This window comes from Pleurodeles waltl, chromosome 9, assembly GCF_031143425.1.
Source record: "Pleurodeles waltl isolate 20211129_DDA chromosome 9, aPleWal1.hap1.20221129, whole genome shotgun sequence".
Lineage (NCBI taxonomy): Eukaryota > Metazoa > Chordata > Amphibia > Caudata > Salamandridae > Pleurodeles > Pleurodeles waltl.
Genome location: NC_090448.1, coordinates 64,196,066 through 64,220,128, shown reverse-complemented (window position 1 = coordinate 64,220,128; position 24,063 = coordinate 64,196,066). Strand labels below are relative to the sequence as shown.

The 24,063-nt window shown below is 45.1% G+C and overlaps 1 protein-coding gene across 1 annotated transcript in view; it reads right to left on the bottom strand.

The window, feature by feature from the left end:
• FGD5 (FYVE, RhoGEF and PH domain containing 5) overlaps window positions 1-24,063 on the bottom strand; it is a 397,552-nt gene that overhangs the window by 207,202 nt on the left and 166,287 nt on the right. The window contains exons 4-5 of the mRNA XM_069206301.1: window positions 8,509-8,567; window positions 8,388-8,418 (exon numbers count right to left, since the gene is read on the bottom strand). Coding sequence (XP_069062402.1) covers window positions 8,388-8,418; window positions 8,509-8,567 — 90 coding nt within the window. The remainder of the gene's footprint in view (window positions 1-8,387; window positions 8,419-8,508; window positions 8,568-24,063) is intronic.

Here is a 24,063-nt window from a genome sequence, read left to right as displayed (position 1 = left end):
CTGGAAACACAATGAAAAATGCTTTCTTCAGTACAGCAACATAATGAGAACTGGCACACATCCCTTCGTGAACTGATCAACGCGAGGTGAAGCACCCGACATATGAATCATCTTGTGGGCTGTCACTGCTAGTATGGACTTTAACTTGGAAGGGCATCAATTTCCAGGGGAGCTAGAATCATAGATTTGGGAAAGACAAATCCCAGCTTCTCCAAAGAGGAGGCCAATCATCCCATGTTTACACCTTTCAAGTCCTCAATTCAGACTGAGGAGCGCCAAACACTGATGGAACCATAGCTCACAAATCAATCAAACATCCGCTAGGAGATTTTGGCCACCAATTTTGTGATCTGGATCTTGAAAGGGAAGCCTGCTCAGTTCTTCCACCTTGTATCTTTATCAACCCATGTGCAGACAGAGAACAGTAAGGTAAGAAAGTCCTTCCTAAGACGCTCCCCTACATATGTACTACAGCAAAAGACTGATAAAGAGTGTCTCTAACTAAATCAGTACTTCAGAGATTTATTACTCAGTTGCATTCAAGAGGAAATGGATCCTGCACACTGACCTTCGTCTCATGTGCTCTTTGACCACTTAGTGAGTGAAGAGGGATACCTGACCATGGAAGTGATGAATAGGCCTGCCTATTCTGCAAAGGGAGCTTGAACACATATCCCAGTCCCCTGATGCAAATAATATATGAATATACATCTAATAGCTGTGGAGACCCCCTTGAAGGAACAGTTCAGATTAGACATATGTGATCCCTTAACGGAACACAAACCTTGATTGACTTATATAATAGGTACAGAAATGGTTTAACAAATGACAGCACAATGTAGTTACTCCAAGTGGGAAAGCAGTAGTAAGCTCATCATGAACACTCATAGTCAACGATGTGTATACAAATTATGGACCAGTTCCTGTTCTAGTCCAGAGTTCTACTTAGGAGGGAATGTTTATTGTATTGGTAATTAGGGTTTACTGGTGATCACATGTACTTAGTCACTTATATAAATTAACTGTGTTAATTCACAGCACTAAAGAATTTATGTCTCACGACTATGGCACTGCTGCAGGCAACGCTTAATTTAAGCTGGTGGCTGCTGATGGGCCATCTGGACTCATTTTTGGGAACCGGCACTTATTTTTTCTCATCAGATATTTTCTGAGCGCAAAAGGGGAAAAACACCCAAAGGGCAAAGAAGAAGGAAGAGAAAGACTAAAAAAGGTACAAAAAGGAAAAAGCAGGAATTGGGAACAGTGAGATAAATGGGCGGAGAGTGTCTGGTAATGGATTAAGGTGGCATGAGGTGGATTCAACACCATGCAGTCTTTGCGTTGGGTGCCCGACATTTAATAGCTTAGGCCGTGGGCTTCTGAGCAGAGCTTTGGGCACTGGCACTTATTCCGCTACAAATTAACCACTGGCTTCATGAGGTCTCCTGTTACCACTCCCCAAAAGGTACTCTTTTTCAATATCAGAAGAATATTAGCACAGATGTAATGAAACTGGGGTGAGATAATCAGAAAACACAAAGGGTCTGATTTAGAGTTTGGTGGAAGAGTTACTCCATCATAAATGTGTTTGATATCCCCGTCCGCCATATTCCAGATACCATTGGACATAATGCACTTTTAATAGAGTTTATCCCTTAAAAAACATTTACAAAGCAGATAAAGGAAAATAGTATACGATATAGAGTAGAAAGTAGGGCAGAAACAATGCAACATCAATAGCAATATACTAGGAATAACACTAAGTACATAAGTGTGCTGTTGGTCTGGTTACCTGCTAAATAACATGCAAACATGAACATATGCAGGCCTTCTATTTCTTGCAACTTCCACATCACTGCAGGCATCCAAAATCAGGGAAGACGGTTTCACTTCCAGAATTACTTTGTCAGCATTATATATAACCTCCCCAACCATTGTAAGTTATATACTGTGTTATGCCTGTCAATTCTTGACCGACAGCTTCCATGCCAGTCAATTAGTGGCATGCTCTCACATCCCTGCAATCTAAACTAGGATCCCACTAGATGGCCCTCAAACTATTCTTAATAGTGATCATACCTAAGTGATCTTTGTATGCAATGATGATTAACCTTCCTATGATTCCTACAGCCGGCAGTAATTTGACCCCCAGCATTATCTTACTGACTTCCAACAAAACTCATCAGCAACTTATCAAAAGGTTGACAATTCCTCTCCTAAGCATATTATTTGGGCCAGATATCAACAATGTGTTTCTGAATTTTTTCCACAACAAATGAAGAAAACCACATAAAAGAATCCTTTGCCGTAGCAGGTGCCATGATCTCTAATTCAAGCTAGAAAAATGGATCACCTCCGCCATGGGCTGGCAGCAAAAGACTTCTATGATTAAGGTGGAGAGGGCCATCACAACCCCTGCGCACTGTGCCTCTGCCTAGGCAGTGCTACTGATTGTGTGTGTTCCCTCAAAAACCCAGGAAGAGTCATTGAAGTATACTCAAAGAATCCTAAGAAAGAACAGTTCCCTGTCTTTGGGGATAGGTGCATCAGTAACAGTATGTTATGGATGAGGTTTGGCTTTACTATATTTACACACATACACTTTTCATGCCAAAAACTCACTTTCACATAACACACATTCCCCTTCCATCAAATGACATTATGTTTAGCCACCGACATGGTAAAAATCAAGATGTCATCTTATAAGTTAGAACAAATTCTTTTTAGAAGACAAAGAAAAAGGCAACCCGAAATGAAACTTTGCATTCTGCTATGCTCTACCTGGTATCAGAAAGGTGGCTATGCGTTGAATTCTTGTTATCCGCAAATCTAATGATGAAAAATGTCTTACCCAACTTTACCATAATTTCCTGTATCATGTGGAGGGAAAGGCAATTTCCCAAATATTTGTATCTTTAAACCTTAAGTGGGTACATAGGCACAACTCTTCTGACTCATTTTTTGCAATAGCTTTTGGAAAAAGCCAGAGTGAGGAATCAATCCTGACCATATATTGACTTTTGCACATTTCCCCATCAGAGCAGACAATTTCCCTTTGAATCTTTGACCAGCAAGGGTACACTTCTGACAGTGTGTCTGACCAAAATAGGCTCACCATTCAAAATGATTTTGTACAGAATTCTACTCACATAACCCAACTTGTCACAGAAGAACTATTTGAAGTCCACTACCACAACTTCAATATCATCCTTATCTACTCTGCAGACATACTGTTTGGCGCACGGGCTAAGTTTGATTCTCATATTACCCTTAAGACATCAACACAAATATGCCGGTCGTCCCAGGTCACATATACTATATCTGATATCAAGCAGTTCTTTTTAAGTACAATCACAAGATGTAGCATGCACAATACTTGTAATACTACGATCAGTAAAATATGAAGTTCACAATCACTTTGGCCCTGGGGGTTGCCATATAACGCTTGGAGATGTACTTCTATTTTAAAAATTGCTAAAAACTTCTGTCTATCTTCTGTAAACCTTTTGGTGATCCTAGAAGTAGACAGAGCGAACATCCAAAGACACTAAGTTGAGTAGCTGGAGGAGGTGAATGAAACAAAAAGGATTAGAAGTTATGTCCTGTGAAACATGGCTAGAATCAGAAAAGAGGTTCATTTCTATCATATGGAATAACAAATGTGACTAAGTGACTTGGAGGAAGAAATAAGCCTGACTGCACATAACCATCTGAAAGGAATGATAAAAGGACAATATGAGAAAGAGGCAGGAACCTTCTTTTCTAGTCCAACTCAAAGCCACAAGAGATAAGATCCAAGGAGGCAACAAAGGGGTGGTCCATTTCTACTTTTTACAATATAAAAGAGAGAAAAATTAACTCTAGTAGATGCAGTTGGAGGATAACTCTAGTAGATGCAGCGAGAGGCTGCCTTCTGCAATTGTGAAGATGTGGGGAAAACACAGGAAGGCGACAGCTGGGCCTCAAAACTCCAAACACTATCCCTGTATCAGCTTCCTGAGTCTTCTAGATTCAAGACTTCCAGTCTTTCCCGACATAACAGAAATTGTTTTTAAGGTTTTTACGCTTAATCATTGCCTGAGTGGTCTGTTTAGAGTGACGGAAGTGTCAGTGTCACTCTGAATATTAAAAATACCAAACAACGCAATGTTAAAATAACCCATTGACATAAGCATAAAATACCATGTTTGTGTACTTTTTTGCAACAAAGTATAGATGTTTATATTTTAATACCTCTGTTCCTTCTAAAATTGCCTTGTATAAATATAAGATTGATATAATTTGACAAAATATTTTCCACACGCCCCCTCTCTTCTGCGATGCACAAACATAAGGCGACACTTCCTATTGCCTTGTTTTGAATGCCTGGTACACTTGGCTGTGAATCACTGACCAGCATGGAGCCAAACGTTTTATTCTCAGTGCTGAATCACTTCCTGTTTTCAAGGACAAGAGGGAGGAAAGCATGAACAATTATGCTGAAGTTGGCACTCGTGACCAACACATGCGTGATATGGTTGCACATTACCTATATTGATTTACTTGTCTGAAGTGACTAATCCTTTCAGTACCCAGATCAAAGTGTTGGAGACTTCTCAATAGTATCCTAGCCTATGTATTTTGGCAACTTACCCCTATTCATAGCTGTTTACAACAGTGTTGCAGTTGAATTGGTTCCACACACCATTGTGACATCTGTAATCCTGTGTCAATGAGAGACCAAAGCATAACTTGCTACTCCCTTGCAAGTCAACATCCCATTACAACTTTTACTACTTGTTTGAAATTTTGCTTAGGGCATAGAGATACTGAATCAGAAGTGGATTTCACACCATGGATGTTTGCACAGATACACTATGAGTACTGTCTTTACAACCAACAAAGTATGGCTTGGAGCTAGGATGGGGAATGGCCCAACCTACCTCCTTTCTTAGTATCAGCCCAGCAGAAATTTGAGGTCCATGGATAAAGCCTTTTTAGCACTATACCGAATTCACACCTCTAGGTACAGGGGTTGCACTTTTTCTTATCTGGCTCCATACCACTGGAACAGCCTTCCATATCACATTCACCCTGTTGGGATTTTGGAAGTTTTAAAAACAAGCATTTGCAATGCAATGGGTCTCATGTTTGCTCGAGTTAGAGCTATTAGCATTATAAATTCCTAACTGGACTTTTCTTGCACATAAATTGAAAATGAAAAGTAAAACAGCTAACATAAGCGAGCTGATTCAAATCGCCAAAGCCGGCATGAGCGCAAATGAGAGACGCAAAAGGAAAAAGAAGTTTGCTTGCAGTCAAACGGATCGGCAATCGTGCAATTATCCATGTAACAGTGTCGATGGCCAAGGCGATAACAAAACTGCCCCAAGGAGGTACAAATGTAAAGCATTTACCAATGATAACAAAGGATGTTTTAAAGGCAAGCCCATGAACGAGTGATCATGATGGGCATGCGGTGGGCGTGGTTAAAAGCCCACACGTAGATTACAACACATCAGAGCGCTTGTGCACTCAACCTAAAAAGGATGAAATGTGGCTCTTTTGAAGAGCAGTCATTTTCTGCATTTGTCCACCTAGCGCCAAGATGCTCCTTCCAGAGTGTTGTTTGTGCTTTACAAATGCTGGTAACATCACATAACAAAGTAGGGCTTCTCCTGAGTATACCATGGCATTCTAAACCATCCTCAATCTGATGAGCAAACTGAATGGTTAACAGTGTTTGTAAATGTTAATGATGATAAATGTGATTAAGTAAAACATCTATAAATATAGAAAAGGAAGATGATTAGATCTACAAAACATTCGGAGCTCACAGTGGAATGAAAATTCAGGAGGAGTTTTTACCGCAATGATGACCACAGAATGTGAGAAATAAGAAAGCAGACATCCCAACTGCCTGAAGTGTAAAATAGCTGCAAAAACTTACAAAAGACATTGAAAGAGCAACAAAAACATAAAAGTAGGGCTGAATCTGCTCTAATGGTTTTACTTTGATTAAGCTCTCAAAAACAAACCAACTTAGAGGAAGACAGTTACTCGTTTACAAATCTCCAGAAGAGCTTAAGTAATACTTTCTATCACTATTAATTTGTTTTTCTTCTGTCCAGCTCCACTACCAAGTTTTATAACTTTACTGAGCACACCTAAGTTCCCTAAACTTCAACTGGGAAACAAACAATCCTGTTATTTAATTTCAGATTGTTTCCTACATGTTCCTCCAATATAGGTTGAGAAGTTCCCTAGTTTACCTCTATTTTAATCTGTGTGAAGCTTTTTCCATATTGCAAGATAATTTTCACTCTGTTGCGATAATTTTCTGTCTGCTCAAACTCAACCAAAGCTGCAAAATGTATGCAGTTTACCTCTGGGAAAACTATTTTAAGGACAACTGCGAATATTTGCTCTTTTATTTCTCTGCAAATCTACTTTGTAGTGCATTTTAATGCACTGCACAGCAAATTAGTTGTATGTATGATAAAGTATCCTCCTGCCAAAATATTGAGTCGACCATATCAAGTACCACAATAGATGTGAAGATACTTATTGTAATCCTATACATAGTGTTTCATATGTAAATGCAAATACCTTTGTGAAGTCTGTTAGTGGTGTTTTCCTGGTATTGTACCACAACATCAAGTTTAAATGTCACCCCCATCAAAATATTGTGTCCACAATATCGACTACCGCCTAGTGTGAAGGTAAGTTATTCACAAATGGATACCTAGAAACTGTAAATCGTTTTACAACTGCGCAATTGCTCGCAATGACTGCGTACAATTATCCAGGTATGAAGCCTAGGCAAGAACGTGGGCACTTAAGTTGGTATGGTTGGCCTTATGAGTTTGAACATGGCCACAAACGCTTTGCACGCCATGTAAATGCAAGGGCGACTGCTGTCGGGGCAAAGTGGTGGGGCGGGGGCACAAAACAAGAAGACAAGAAAAATAGAAATAACATTTTAAAAGAACAAACATACCTGACGCTCGCCGCATCGCTGCTCTTCTGGCTCCACTCGCTGCACGCACAGGCTCCCAGCCTGCCCTGCGGCCCATCCTAATGCTGCTCTCATGCCTCTGGCAGAATGAGAGCAGCATCAGGATTGGGCAGAGCACCCTGGCTTTACACTCCCAGGCAGACTGGGAGCCTGTGCCTGCTGTCTCTAACCCGGCAACACAGCTCGGGTTGGAGAATGCTCAGTGCGCATGTGAGTTTGGCCGTCAGGAGAAGGCGGCCAAACACACATGCGCTCTGAGGGGAGTGCACACCACTCCCCCTCCCTGCCTGTCATCCCCCATGGCCCCTCCCCCCTTGAAAAATGAAACAATAATAAACCTGGTTTATTGTTTTATTTTTCTAGATTTGCAGCTGCTGCTTATGTCGGGGGCGACGCTCCTCCGCCATGGTGGAGGAGCCGCCGCTGTGTAAATGACTGGAGATTTGCTTCTGTAAAGGGCTGGAATAAATACACATCGAAGGTGGGATGGGGAAGGAGCTCCGCCAACTTGGGAGGAGATGTAGTCGAATGGTTAGAGCTGCTGACTTTGGACCTGGGGACTGAGGTTTAAACCTCCAGCTTCCCTTAGCATCCTATGAATCTTGGCAGACTACTTCATCCCCCTGTGTAATATCGTGCTCCCTTGTAAACTACTCTCATGCCCTTGGCCTAGGTTTGTGTTATTTATAACTGCCAAAAAATACTTAGTGGGATCTAGAGGAAGATGTTTCTCCACAGGAAAAATCTTTTCCCCAAGCATAACTCATGCAATTTGATTGTAGCTCTTGCTTTTCTCAATGCTAAATTTCACTGTGCAAACAATTCTATATTGGGAAAATTGGAACCCCTGAGAAAGTCACAAGATTTCTGGAGGGGTACGCTTGAAAACTGTGAAGGGCACAGGTTTGCAGACACACTTCTACAAAACTGTTAATCAACTGGAAAAAATGTAAAACAATACCAAACCATTGGTGAAAATCTTCTAATTTACTTTTGCACTTTTTAGGAATTGGTCCTTAAATCGCTCAATATAATTTTACTCTATTTTTTGTGAATCATGCCTATTTTCTGTGCAGTGTAAGTGAATTAGAACAACTGTTTAATATTAAATTGTCCAAAAGCCATAATTTCCACTTGAATGTAGCAAAACGAAAAACTTTGCAACCTAAGTGAAGATATCATAAAACTTTATAAATTTTGCAAAAATAAAAAACTTTGCAACTTCACACGCACCTAGTCGAAAGTACACAGAATCGGGTACCAGAAGAAACCCATTACAGTGGGTCACCAGCCTGTGATCTACTCCTAAACATGTCCAAAGCCTCTCTGCACTAAATTACAGTAAAACAGCGGATTTCGAGAGCCAAGCATGAATATATTATGCACTCACTGTGTGTAGCAGCTTCAGTCGCTCAACGTACCTGTGGACAGAGATGGAATTCTATTAGTGAGCCAAACACAGACAGATCCTCACTTAGAATTAGATGGGCCAGGTCTAACTGTGTACTCACACTCGCTCTGACGACAGCAGCTCCTCAGCTATGACGTACGCCCTGGACTGGCCTTCCTTCTGCAGAGAGAGAGAAAAAACACAACCCTTAGTCCAGAGACATGGGCAATGATGAGGCTTTAAAGAAACGAATGGTACACAAGCTCTACATGTGGTACCACATCCCATGGACATATTAATTCTTACCACTGGCTGATCACTACTTTGTAAGAAATGCATTCTGGACTCAGTGCCTTGAGACCCTCACGGGTGAGTAGTGTGCTTTACAAATTCCTAATTGATTGATTGATTGGACTATGTAGTCCAGATTTGTGTCAACACTACCAAGATTGTGAGAAACACAAAACGTCGATTTATAACATGGAAGATGTCTGCAGGTTTAAATGCTATTCAGTGCACTCAACGACCTATTTATTTTTTCTCAGGGTCCCCCTGATTGGTTTCTTTCCTGATGGCCCTGCTCCTTCCTCCTTTGCTAAAAGTTCTGGTGGGCTACTCGATTTACACTCCGTAATTTACACCAAAACTACTGCAGCTAAATGGCACCTACCTAATCTCTGGTAAATCCGCCCCCAACTCGGTTTCCCTAGTGCAAAGTCCCTTATAAACACAATTAAGGAGTGTGAAAACACCCCAGGACATTGGCAGGCTTTTGTTCTTTTCTTTTTTTGTTTGTTTTTTGGAATAAGGGGCAATCGAGGGTGGAGGACCAGGAGTGCCTCTTTGAGAAGCAGTTTTTGGCACCAGATTCTGCCCCTTTTACAGCCACTGTCCCCTCCTCATTAAAATGGCAGGTGTAGTAAATATCTGACCTGGTGGCTTGTTCACCAAAGGACCTCCATGTCACAGTGACAGATGCCCTGTGCTGTGTCTGTAATACTGCAGGCCAATGGGTGATCCTGATTGTACCCCTGCACTCAGAGCAAGGAATGGTTTAGCTGGAGGTCACACAACCCGAAGTTTGAAATAAATGGGCGGGTCGGTTATTGGTAGTTCTGCATGTGCGTGTTTGCTGCCGGCGCTCCATCCCCGCGCACACCATCCTGGCGTGCCCCGCTAACCCCACGCTTTGGGACATCACATGGGTGGGGCAACCACTCATTTTCCCTGCCCACGTTTACCGTGAGGAGTATGCAGGCTGAGAAAGTGTAGGCTGGCCGGAGGGACGGGGATACAGCTCTTTGCGCATCAGGGCCATTTTTTTGTACTCAGCAAATTAAATTCCTAATTTGAGAGTTTATTTTCTCAAAACAAAAATGTTTGCGGAGCGGGTGCTTTAAACATGGAGCCTTCGCGACAAACAATTAGTGCTGTGAATGGAGCACTTCAACTTCCTTCCCTACTTGAGTAGTTCCCGGCCTGTGGTCCTGGGACCCCTAGATCCGCAAAACATCCTCAGGGGGTCCGCGAATGCTTAGAGAATTAAATAATCTTAACAGCCTAGGTCCCCAGCTTTAAGTAATGACTCAGTGGGGGGGTCCCCGGATTCCAGTAATGATAAAGTGGGGGTCCACAGAAGTCAAAAGGTTGGGAACCGCTGCCCTGCTTTATTGGAAAACTCTCAAGCTTGATCTGATGGCCTCAATTTCCACACCTACTTTTCAAGCCACTCTTCAAATTGATCTCCTCAATTGGAAGTCAGAGGTGCCCTAACATGATTCATCAATATTCACCCAGCGGTGATCCTCTCCTTGTGCTCTCCTACCCCAGACTCCTGCACCTCGGCCACAAAATGTTTAATATTCAATATATATTTGATCAATGTATAATCAGTCTTGTAGTTGCCTTAACCTTATCTGTACGCAGGGCCGGTCTAGGTTGTGCGACGGGTGCCACCGGACGGGGCGCTTACTTTGGGTGGGGGCGCCTGTTTGCAAGTATCTTATGGTTTTAAAAGCACCTGCTGCCCCTTCCTTGCATCCAGCAACTTTCAGCAATTAAAATGTCAAGTTAACTCAGGTGATTAATGGACCTTCTGGAGAGAGACTGAGTTTTGTCTAGTGAATGTTCTAACTGATCATAAGGTAGCACAAAGAGTTAATATGACTACTGCACAGACCGTATACCATGCAGATCACAAAGTGCATATAATGTAAATACGTCAATGGGTTACTGTTTTTGTTGAAGATATCCTTTAGTTACTTGCAGCATATAAGTTAAAATCCTAACAGAGAACAGTGAGCTAGAAACTGACATCAAAGAGCTGCATGGAAACTGCAAGGTATAGGTTAGCGTGTTATTTTTTCCCCAGTCTTTCACTATCCTAATGTTGCAAAAAAGTTCATTTAGTTAGAAATCAATTCTCATTGTGGTACTTTTAAAATTCTGAGTTTGTGCTTCTCCAGAGAAAGGGCTCTTAAACTATAGTACAAACCAGTATGGATAACGTGACTCCTATACCTTGTAGTCCTCTGTCTTATGTAACATTTCCTATACACTGATTTACACACATATGATTGATTTGCCTCCGTATAATGTGTTTGTGACATAAAGTGCCCTGACGCTCTACATTAGTATGAGTGGTGCTATAAAACTGATTAAATGCATCTGAGAGGGATTGGTTATGGAGACTTGAGGGCACGTTAAAGGATGGTAGAGAGAGAATCTGTGGCGAAGGCGGTCAGTAGGGGGTGCCAACAAACATTGTCACACCGGGCACCACTGGCACTAAAGCTGGCCCGGTCTGGATGTCTTTATGAAACCAGCCAGCTGACCTCGCCTGTAAGAAAAGCTGGTTTACAACTGTCAGCGTTCCTTGTATTTGAGTATAGTGATGCTGACATGTAAAAAAAAATGAAAATGCTCATTTCAAGCAGTTTATATCATATGATATTTTACACTTGCTGATGTCATCAGAATGACGCAGAAGTTTACTCTGTCTCTGGACCATTCCCTGTCTCTTTGGTAGACTGAGAGGAGCTTCAGTAGCAACAGTGATAGTTAAAGGTCCAAAACACACCGGTCTGCTAAGTGCATGGGCAGATGATTAAAGAAACCGGTTGCAAATTTATATTGTTGTTGTAAAGACAACCAAATGGGATCCGCGGCTTATTTCAGTAATGCCAAAACTCATAAAAGTGTCTTCTCTATTCGAAACGTGAAACTTTTTTCTTCAAATATTTGGGCCATATGTACGAACACTTTTTCCCATAGACACAGAATGGGTAAAAGCCTTTGCTACATCTGGCCCTTAAATCATCTCGACTTTCACCAAACCTACATAAGATATTTCTAGTTAAATTAATATGTATCATAGTACTGTGTGGAGAAATTTAAAATTCCTGTAATGTTTTGCGCTCGAGGCTTTCTGTGGACGCAAACCAAGAGACCCCGAAGGATGGAGTCATTGGTGGGACGCCTAGTGCAGAGTGCTGCGGGGGGCAGGATGGTAGGTTTGTGGTACAACTAGGCACATTGTACATTTCCAGGCTTCAGCATCACGAGGTGGCAGGACTTGCAGCGGGCATTGACACCTCTAGTAACATGGCTCACTACTTTACCAGGGGGTAGCCTATTGATTAGTATCCACTATACTTTCAGGGATCATTTCGATATAGTTTAACTGGTGAAATGTGCAGCTCAGCCTTTGACAGGGTCAATAGGGCTAAGCTCTGGGCTGCGTTGGGATCCATGGGGCCGACACCGTGTTGGTAACTTTTTCTACATGATCTTCACAAGGGTCTTATTGCCTCTGTGAGACATGGGACTGAGGGAGGATGTATCAAGCCTTTTAGTCTGTGGAGAGGGGTGCCCCAGGGGTGTATCCTGGCCCTCCTTCTCTTCATTTTCTATATTAATGACTTAGGGACTGTTTTATCCTATAATGGGTTAGATGTACCATGCATGAGGGGGGCGCCCCTGCACCCGCTCTTCTATATGCTAACAATGCCATCCTAATTGCATGTACGGCCAATGGCCTGCAACATCTCATAGATTTGTTTGTCTCCTTCAGGGACGGCCTCGACCTGTCGACCAATTATACTAAGTCCCACATCATGCGTATTGGCCCCAGAAATGCCTGTACAGGACAATTCTTGACAAAAGGCAATCTTATGAGTAGAGTCGAGCACTCTTTTTTTGGAGATCCTTTTGGATTCCCATCTCTCATGGCAACCTTTGCTTCAAAAAAGTGTCAAGTTGTTTAAGAAGGCTACCAGTGCTATTACTGAGTTCTCTAGATGTTTAGGCCACACACACAAAGAGACCACATTTAAACTCTGTCAGGCTAAATGTATCTCAGTAGCTTGTATTGGATGCAATATCTGGGGGTGTGCATCTGTTCCCCTGGTCAGGTTGCTCAGAACATTTTCCTGGGAGGTCTTTTAAATGTCCCTAGGGAAACTCCTAGTGAGATTGTGGTGAAGAACTGGGTTTGGGGTACATTTCCGATTTTATTGGTCTAGATCCTCTGCTCCTATAGCTAACCATTTGGTTGAAAGAAGATTTGAAACTTAACAGAGATATAACACATGACTGTTTATTTCTGGACAACATGTCCCGCATACCCTAGCTCTCATTTATTAGAAGTAACTTTGCTGAACTGGGTCGGCCAGAACTTTTTTCAGACCCATATCACACTGTGAAAGAGGACATTGTCTAGGAGAAGCAGGCCTTCTTCTCTATGGTGGCAGGGGAGCGAGATGCTTCTGCTTTGAGCAAACACACAGTGTACCAATTTATTTTAGTAAATCGGTATTGGTATGGAATCTTACCTGAATCTGGGGATGACCAGCTACCACCGCAGGCTGCTAATTTATTTGGGATTACATTTGTTTCATCAGTTGTTGCTTCCTAAGGGGGGGAGGGGCTGGTCTAAAGTATCTGAACTAAAAGCACGTCCTTGTGACACTTTTTCCATTCCCTATATATTTCGCATTATTATGATCTGTCCCAGATTCAATCGTTTGCGCTACCAGTTCATCAGCCCACGACTTTTGTCCCTAAATTTGAGACAGGTGAGACTTGATTTCCCCTGTTTTCACTACCCTTGCAATCTCCTAGGGTGTGTTATTTTGTATCTCGTTTTTAGCTGGAATTGTTCGTTGCTGTTGAGAATCTTTATGAGAATTTAGCCTGTATTTGCATGAGTTGTAGTCAGACTTTGTAACTCCGCAGAGGCGCTTATGATGCACTGTATACTATTTTACTGCATATAATCTTGGTAATAAAGTGATATTTAATCAGATTTTGTGATTATCTGTCTTTCTAACAGCATGTGTTTCTCTTTTTGGAGGGGGGGGTTTGTATTGTTTATACTTTTATGATTTTATGACAAAATCGAATAAAGTTAATACTGACTGATTAATACCCACTTCAGGTGTGTTATGCATGGCTGATGCATGCTATTTCCTCGAAGATTTCAAACTCGCCTTCTCCATTTTTATTTGATTTATACAGCGCTTTTCTAAAGTCATTTAAAGACTGCAAATTAATAGTGATGCAAATAAAAAATAAACACTACACAAAATTACATTAAAAACTCTACTATTAATAAATTGTTTTGCAAAGCACTCCCTAGTACAATATTACTATTTCTCAGAACTCCTAACAAAGGTGTTACGATGACAGAACGCTATCTTTGCCATTCTACTGACCTCAGAAGGATGCCTGGTGACTGGGTCAGCCAGCCTTGCTGTGACTTCCATTGCGTATCATAGAAAGTGCCAGTGGCGAGCATTAACTTGCCGAGCCATCTTACAGAATCAGATTCGTTGTCTTTTTAAAAAGTGTGTGTAGAAATGGAAAGAGGAAGCTTTAGAAGGGATTTCAAGTTTGTTAGTGAGGAAATCAGGACCAGTGTTGTGTGACATCATATAAAATGGGTTGGGTGCTGAAACTAGAAGGGACAAAATGAGGGCACAGACATATTTTAAGGCATAGTCAAAGTGGGCCATTGCCCAGGTCAATCATCTTCCAAAGAGCCCACTGAGAAAGTTATTTTTTCTTCTCTGTCTCCTCTGTTCCTCTAGGTCAATCCGTTTCCCTCTCTCAACCTACCTCAACCTCAGTCTCTCTCTCCTTCTCTCTCTCGCCCCATCCAAGATATATTTTGGATGTTTTTATTTAACCCCACTTCTGAAAATGTAACTTATGATTAAATATTATTCGTCTTTGTGTGTGTTTCAATTAGTAGAATTTGGGTAACAAAATTCAATATAAAAGCGGGCCCCAAAAAATGCCTTTCCCTGTGTCCCAAAAATCCATCAGAAGACTCTGCAGGGGTTGATGATTGCTTAGAAGAAATCTGGATTAAAACCAACGATTATGAGGAAAACAAGAGACAAATACAACAGAATAAGAGCTATCAAGACTGAAGTCACTCGTGCTCAATTTCTTATATTCTTTATATTCATTGGGTTGGCCTGGGCAAACTGAAAGCAGCAACCGAGGGACTGGTATGCAAAACAACACTGAAGAAAGACTCGAGTGGCCCCAGGTTTTGCATCCCACCTCTGGCAGACTAGCACTTCCCATTCCCTTCTGATTTGGGCTGTACTTTCAGTTTTCCAATCATAAACATAGGCTCAAAATACGCAATGAGCCGTTCGCTGAAATACCAGGGCTGGACGCCAGTGCCATTGTCGCGTGAGGCACGGGACATCTTCCATTTTAGTGTGTTGAGCCTTAAACAAAATAACAAACTGCTTTTTCGGACATTGGAGTTTAAGTTCTCCTACAGTCACAATCTCTGGCACCAAAAGGATCACGCCACCTTTAAAAATCAAGGACTTCTGGGTCAGCCTTGTATGCTCAGGGGCGCTATTGTTTCTCGCATCTGACCCTCCCTTGGACTGGCACAGGCTATAAATCTACCAGGCGGGCACAGGCGAGCCTGTTCTCTCCAGCTACACACGGGTGTCTTTGCACGTACCCGCACTTTCAAATCACCAGTAACAACAGTGGGCGAGGCTCAGGCTCCTGGTGTAGGTGGGGTGCGAACCAGTGACGACTTGTATATACACTGACTCATACTGCTTCCTAAATTAATACACCAGAATGAAAAGAAGGATAGAAGCAAGCATTGACAAAGCTGCCGCCTCCCAGCCTTTTGTTTTTTTCAATGCTTGTTTGTTTTGTCATGGTTTTTGCAAAACTTTATTGTTCGGGAAGCTGCTAGGCCATAAAAAATACACTGGCTAAAAGCTAAAGTATTTTTTCGTGTCAAAATGTACACATTGCCATAGTGGTGCCTGGAATTCAAGGGAACTACTTTGAGCGTGGATGTGCTCCTTGTGAAAGGGAAGAACACCATATTTCACAGCGAAGTTAGCCTGAGGCCAAAGTGGACTGACCCAATGTCGCGTGCTGAATGCCGTAGTCGGTGAAACTAAAATGTCAATGACACAATAACAGACCAATGGATGAAGAGGGCTGGCCAAAAGCCTCTATAAGTAAATATATTATACATGTACTTTTAGTAAAAACAGAACTTCTTGACTAACACCAGAAAACTATAGAGAACCTACAGTAGGCACTATCCAAGATACAGAATTCAAGCATTGAGTGCCTTGAACACAAAATTTAGACATCCCCTCCCGCCCCAGCTCTATTGTATAACTCCTTGTTTAATTATGACATGATCTCAATGAATGATGATGGTGACTGAGCACGGACATTAGGTAATGGAAGGAAGAGACAGAGGGGGTTATTACAACTTTGGAGGAGGTGTTAATCCATCCCAAAAGTGACGATAAAGTGACGGATATACCACTAGCCTTATTACGAGTCCATTATATCCTATGGAACTCGTAATACAGCTGATGGTATATCCGTCACTTTACCGTCACTTTTGGGACGGATTAACACCTCCTCCAGACTTGTAATAACCCCCAGAATGTGACTAGATTTCCTCGCTTCCTCCCTTCAGAAAAAAAATATAAGACCTAACCTCCCACATCCCTTTTCTCTGTCCCAGTTATTGTGACATACATTTCACCCTCTGAACAGGAATTCCTGCTGATCTGATTGTGTGATGCTTCTTCAATGTGTCAGCTGTGATCAGAGTTTTGGGGGGGGAGGCAGGAAAGAGAAGAAGTCGAATGCAGAGACATCTCACAATGAACCAAGAAACTACCAGCCGCTGAGCTGAAGAATAAAGCCATCACAAGAGAACTCTTACTATTGGCCTTGGTAAAGTAAACAAAACAAGGGGCTTCCAGTAGCAGACGATCCAGGTCTCATGAAAAAAAAGTCCTACAACAACGTCATCTGCATGCGCTTGTTGGATTTTCCTTGTGTTCAGCCATAAAATGTGTAATTCTAGGAGGTTGGACAAAACAGGACATATTATCTATTTATTTAAAATATTGGCTATTTCCCAGCATCTGTCAAGGCCAATTCTATATTGTTCGCTTTGTGGGCATGTCACCTAAGGATGCAACTCTTAGATACTCTGCTGACAAAAGGAGGATTCCTTCTTCTGAAGAAGGTGCACATCTCGCTTTGAGACCCATCACATACTCTACATACACTTCCCAATGAGCTTTAATGAGCTATATTTGAGGGAATTGATGGGGAAAAGGATCTGCACATAAAGGTATAGAATAGCAAGTTGGGGTATCATCAGACTTAGCTTTTGATGGAGCATAAAGCTGGAGACAGCAGTTAGAGAAATTGTTGGAGTCAGTCACTAGCTACTCCTCAATGATTGTTGCGCAGAATCCAGTTCCATTGCACTGCTGTGGAAGATGCCACTCCACGGTGCCAAGGGGTTTGGAGATGAGACAAGTTACAAAGTTCATTCCTCTCTACAAAATATTTTCAGTCAGGAAACTATTCTGACAGCAGTCATCTTCAAAGAGCCAAGAAGCATAAAATTCTATCAGTTCTATCTTCATCCATATCACAAGGCCATCAAGAAATCAGTGCCTCCTAGTTTGTCTAGTGTGGTCCAAATTTGAGGGTAGGTGGACACCTCTGGATGTTCCAGGACCAGTGTTTAGTTTGTATAAAAGTAAGCATAAAGTGTGCCAATTCTGACTATTCCAGGCCCCCTAAGCTGTAGAAATGGTTTGGATGGTTGATGTTATTGATGTTTAATGGCCACTGAGTTATTAAATACTGTTGTGCTCCACTCAAAATTAGACAGAGAGCACCATCATGTTGTGGGCTGACATAAAAAATGGTGTTGAGAATTGTGTGCCGCGATCCCTAGCACCGGAAACCACCTGCTCAAGTTAAGCACTGACCAGCACATTTGGATAAAGTCTACTTCAGACAAATAGGCATTGGACATTTTACTGGAATGTTACTACATTAAATTTGCAACTTATCCAACAGACACAGGTAGGTAACCTCTCCTAGATCACATCAGTAGGTGAAGTGAACTGTTCTGCAGGAAGAAATACAAGAGCTTCTGAGCAAGAAAGCCAGTGTGCCAGTAGCCAATGGTGAAAGAGGGAAGGGAGACTATTCTATTGTTTTCCTAGTGCCAAAGAGGATGGGGGCTTCATAAAGGCCACCAATCTGACAAAATGAGCTGATCTGTAAGCACAACAAATTTCAAAAACAAGAATCTGCAGAAAATAATTTTATTGTGTCAATAGGGAGTTTTTTTTTGCATCCTAACCAGAAGAACATGCTCTTGCATGTTCTTGCTTACCTGCATCATCAGAGATTCTTGAGGTTGCCTGACCAGGAGATGCATGTCCTGTTTGCAGCATTACCGTTGAGCCTCAAGAGCACACTTAGTAAAAAAATCCTGGTCACATGGCTGGCCTTTCATCCCAGCAAGGTCTTTCAGTATTTCTCCACCAGAATCAATGGCTTCTTCATGTACCATCCCTCAGAGCAGTGAAGGAAGAAATGAAGCAGATCTCCCTTATCAATTCTTATCTAGTGAATTCTAGAGGAATGGACAGGGATGTGGTGGTTCTTCGGACATGGTTCCATGTGGATTTGGAAGAGTTTGTCCTTTGCAATGCAAGAGAAGTGTGGTAGGGTGAACTATATATAAGCACGTTATTATTGCGATGATGCTGATTCTGATGATGAATATTATTATTGTAAGTATGATTGTTATTATTATTAATAATATAAATCATAATCACAATAATAATACTTCAGATATGATTAGTTGTATTATTAGTAGGAGTAGTACTAGTTGCAGTGGTAGTAATAGTAGCAGTAGCAGGAGTACTATAGCAGTAGTAGCAGTAGTAATAACAGTAGTAGCAGTAGTAGCAGCAGTAGTAGTAGCAGCAGTAGTAGCAGTAGTAATAGTAGTAGTAGCAGTAGAAGCAGTAGCAGTACTAGTATTAGTAATAGTGGTAAGAGTAGTAGTAGTACTAATAGAAGTATTAGCAGTAATAGTAGCAGTACTGGTAGCAGTAGTAATAGCAGTGTTAGAAGCAGCAGTAGTAGTAGTACCAGTAGTAGTAGTGCCAGTACCCGCAGTAATAGTAGTACTAGCAGTAGTAGTAGTCGCAGTAGTGGTAGTACCAGTAGCAGTAGTAATAGTAGTAGCAGCAGTAATAGTAGCAGCAGTAGTAGCAATTGTAGCAGTAGTAATAGTAGTAGTAGCAGTAGAAGCAGTACTAGTATTAGTAATAGTGGTAAGAGGAGTAGTAGTACTAATAGCAGTAGCAGTAGTAATAGCAGTGTTAGAAGCAGTAGTAGTAGTGCCAGTAGCAGCAGTAATAGTAATACTAGCAGTAGTAGTAGTCACAGTAGTGGTAGTACCAGTAGCAGTAGTAATAGTAGTGGTAGTAGCAGCATTAGTAAGGATGTAAAGGAGACAGAATATGCCATCCTGATTTTATTTCATTTCATAGGCAGCACTACAGAACTTCCTGGCTACATCAATCAATCAATCAATCATAACATTTGTAAAGCGCACTATGTACCCGTCAGGGTTTCGAGGCGCTGGTGGGGGGGGTGGGTGAGCTGTTAGCGGTCGAAGAGCCATGTCTTGAGGAGTCTCCTGAAGGCGAGGAGGTCCTGGGTCTGGCGCAGTGAGGTGGGGAGAGAGTTCCAGGTCTTGGCGGCGAGGAAGGAGAAGGATCTGCCGCCGGCGGTCTTGCGCTGGATCCTGGGGACGATGGCGAGGGCGAGATTGGCAGAGCGGAGTTGACGAGTGGGGGCGTAAAAGTTGAGTCTGGAGTTGAGGTAGGTAGGTCCGGTGTTGTGTAGAGCCTTGTGAGCGTGGGTGAGGAGTTTAAAGGTGATCCTCTTGTCCACGGGGAGCCAGTGGAGGTCCTTCAGGTGAGGGGAGATGTGACATCGGCGGGGTATGTCAAGGATCAGGCGGGCGGATGCATTTTGGATACGCTGGAGTCATTTGATGTCTTTTGTTGGGATGCCTGTGTAGAGTGCGTTGCCGTAGTCAAGTCTGCTACTGACGAGGGCTTGGGTCACCGTCTTTCTGGTTCCTGTTGGGATCCACTTGAAAATTCTGCGGAGCATTCGAAGGGTGTTGAAGCAGGAAGAGGAGACGGCGCTGACCTGTTTGGACATGGTGAGGGCTGAGTCCAGGATGAAGCCGAGGTTTCTTCCGTGGCTGGCTGGGGTGGGTGGGGGTCCGAAATCGGTGGGCGACCAGGAGTCGTTCCAGGCCGAAGGGGTGCGCCCGAGGATGAGGACTTCCGTCTTGTCGGAGTTGAGCTTCAGGCGGCTGTCGTTCATCCACTCGGCGATGGCTTTTAGTCCCTCGTGGAGGTTGGTTTTGGCGGTGAGTGGGTCTTTGGTCAGGGAGAGGACGAGCTGGGTGTCGTCGGCGTAGGAGATGATGCTGAGGTGATGTTGGCGGGCCAGTTTGGTGAGGGGGGCCATGTAGACGTTGAACAACGTAGGGCTGAGGGAGGATCCTTGGGGGACGCCGCAGATGAGGTTGGTGGCTTTGGAGCGGAAAGGGGAGAGTCGGACTCTCTGGGTTCTGTCGGAGAGGAAGGATGAGATCCAGTTGAGGGCTTTATCCTGGATGCCGGCTCCATGGAGGCGGGTTAGTAGGGTGCGGTGGCAGACTGTGTCAAAAGCGGCTGATAGGTCGAGGAGGATGAGGGCCGAGGTTTCGCCGTTGTCCATTTGGGTTCTGATGTCATCTGTGGCGGCAAAGAGAGCAGTCTCGGTGCTGTGGTTTCGTCTGAAACCGGATTGAGAGGGGTCTAGGATGGAGTTGTCTTCGAGGAAGTGGGCGAGCTGTGTGTTGACGATCTTCTCGATGACTTTTGCTGGAAAAGGGAGGAGAGAGATTGGTCGGAAGTTTTTGAGGTCGTTGGGGTCAGCCTTGGGTTTGTTGAGGAGGGGTTGGATTTCTGCGTGTTTCCAGCTGTTTGGGAAGGTGGCGGAGTCGAAGGAGAGGTTGATGATCTCGCGGAGCTTGGGGGCGATGATGGCGTTGGCTTTGTTGAACACGTGATGAGGGCATGGGTCCGTGGGGGAGCCTGAGTGGATGGTGTTCATGGTTGTTATTGTTTCGGTGTCGTCCACGTGGGTCCAGGCGGTGAGGTGGCAGGCGTCTGTGGAGATGTCAGGGGTGGGTTCTGGCGGCGGAGTGGCGTTGAAGCTGTCGTGGATGGTTGTGATTTTCTGGTGGAAGAAGGTGGAGAGGTCGTCGCAGAGTTTCTGGGAGGGCGGGATGTCGTTGGAGTTGGCGTTGGGGTTTGAGAGTTCCTTCATGATGCCGAAAAGTTATTTGCAGTCGTGGGCGTTGTTGTTGATGCGTTCAGTGAAGTGGGCGCGCTTGGCGACTCAGATCCGTTGGTGGTGTTCACAGTTGGCGTTTTTGAGGGAGGCGAGGTTGTCGGGTGTGCGCTCTAGGATCCACTTCTTTTTGAGCTTCTGGCAGAGGCTTTTGGAGGCGGTCAGTTCGTCTGTGAACCAGGCTGTTTTTTTCTTTCCTTGGTTGGCGGTGGGTTTCTTGAGTGGGGCTAAGGTGTTGGCGCAGTCGAGGATCCATTGATGGAGGTTGATGGCGGCAGTGCTTGGGTCGGTTGAGCCGGGTGGAGGGTCTTTGACGAGGGTGCTGGTTAGTTGGTCTTGGCTGATTTTTCCCCAGCGGCGGTGAGGAGGTCGAGGGATGCGGTGGTGTTTGGTGATTTTCGTATAAGAGAAGTGGACGCAGTGATGGTCGGTCCAGTGGAGTTCGGAGGTGTGGCTGAAAGAGATGTGGTTGCTTGAGGTGAAGAGGGGGTCAAGAGTGTGTCCGGCGATGTGGGTGGGAGTGTTGACCAGTTGACGGAGTCCGAGGTTGAGGAGGTTGGAGGTCAGAGATGCGGTGTTGACGTCGTTGTTATTTTCCAGGTGGTAGTTTAGATCTCCCAGGAGGATGTAGTCTGGGGACGCGAGGGCGTGGGTGCTCGCGAGGTCGGCGACGGTGTCGCTGAAGGGGGCTCTTGGTCCTGGAGGGCGGTATATGAGGGTTCCTCTGAGGGTCGTGTTGGGGTCCGTGTGGATCTGGAAGTGGAGGTGTTCGGCTGTCTTGAGGGTGTCGTCCGTGTGGGTGTGGATTTTGAGGGTAGATTTGTGGGCGATGGCTATTCCGCCGCCGATTCCGTTGGTTCGATCTCTTCTGGTGATTTTGTATCCCTCCGGTATGGCGATTGCGATGTCCGGGGCCGAGGAGTCGTTCCACCAGGTTTCGGTCAGGAAGGCCACGTCAGGGGCGGTGGTGTCGAGTAAGTCCCAGAGTTCGATGGCGTGTTTTCGTGCGGAGCGTGTGTTGATGAGGATGCAGTTCAGGTGGTTGGTGTTGGAAGTTCTTGTTGTTGGTTTCGCCGTTCTGTCGCAGGAGAAGTTGCAGGTGCGGCAGGAGAAAGGTCCTTTTGTGTGCTTCGGGGTTGCCAGGAAGCACTCTGCGGAGGGGCCGGGGTTGAGTGCGCGGAGTTCGTTGGTTGAGTAGCGGACGCGGGTGATGCGGGGGGCGTGAGGACCAGGAGGGGTGGCGCTGGGCGCGGTCCAGGCGCGGACGGGCACAGACGGGCTTGCCTCTGGCGTGCGGACGAGCAGCGCCAGCCATTAAGAAGGGAGGGGGGAGGGAGGAGCAGCTGGGAGGCGGGAGGCGGGAGGGAGCGGCGAATGGGGGCGCGAGGGGGGCGGGGCCGCAGGGAGGCAGCGGCAGGGATCGGAACGCTTGGGGGAGCGCACAAGGGGCAAAAAGCACAAAAAACTAGCAAAATTAAAGGCAATCACAATAGAAAACACACAGTATGAAATACAGTAATGGCACAGTACACGATCGGGGAGACAGCAATCAGGGGGGCACAACGGGGGCAGAAGCGCCGGCGGCGAGGCGCAGAAAAATCTGAAAAAACAATCAGAAAAACAACTTACAGGACGGCGGAAGCGGCACACGGGTCAAGTGGAGCTAGGCAGAGCCCACTAGACACCAGGGATGAGGCGCAGGAGGATGCCTGCGGGTGGAGGAGGGCCTCGAACACGCAAACAGCAGCGTGGTCGGGGGACAGAGGCAGGAGGCAGCAGGTTGGTGCTGCGGTCGTGGGGGGCGAGCTCAGGACCTGAAACAGGTCAGAGGTCGCTCACTCGCGACGCGCAGCGCCAGTCATTAAGAAGGGAGGGGGGAGGGAGGAGCAGCTGGGAGGCGGGAGGGAGCGGCGAATGGGGGCGCGAGGGGGGCGGGGCCGCAGGGAGGCAGCGGCAGGGATCGGAACGCTTGGGGGAGCGCACAAGGGGCAAAAAGCACAAAAAACGAGCACAATTAAAGGCAATCACAATAGAAAACACACAGTATGAAATACAGTAATGGCACAGTACACGATCGGGGAGACAGCAATCAGGGGGGCACAACGGGGGCAGAAGCGCCGGCGGCGAGGCGCAGAAAAATCTGAAAAAACAATCAGAAAAACAACTTACAGGACGGCGGAAGCGGCACATGGGTCAAGTGGAGCTAGGCAGAGCCCACTAGACACCAGGGATGAGGCGCAGGAGGATGCCTGCGGGTGGAGGAGGGCCTCGAACACGCAAACAGCAGCGTGGTCGGGGGACAGAGGCAGGAGGCAGCAGGTTGGTGCTGCGGTCGTGGGGGGCGAGCTCAGGACCTGAAACAGGTCAGAGGTCGCTCACTCGCGACGCGCAGCGCCAGTCATTAAGAAGGGAGGGGGGAGGGAGGAGCAGCTGGGAGGTGGGAGGGAGCGGCGAATGGGGGCGCGAGGGGGGCGGGGCCGCAGGGAGGCAGCGGCAGGGATCGGAACGCTTGGGGGAGCGCACAAGGGGCAAAAAGCACAAAAAACGAGCAAAATTAAAGGCAATCACAATAGAAAACACACAGTATGAAATACAGTAACGGCACAGTGCACGATCGGGGAGACAGCAATCAGGGGGGCACAACGGGGGCAGAAGCGCCGGCGGCGAGGCGCAGAAAAATCAGAAAAAACAATCAGAAAAACAACTTACAAGACGGCGGAAGCGGCACACGGGTCAAGTGGAGCTAGGCAGAGCCCACTAGACACCAGGAATGAGGTGCAGGAGGATGCCTGCGGGTGGAGGAGGGCCTCGAACACGCAAACAGCAGCGTGGTCGGGGGACAGAGGCAGGAGGCAGCAGGTTGGTGCTGCGGTCGTGGGGGGCGAGCTCAGGACCTGAAACAGGTCAGAGGTCGCTC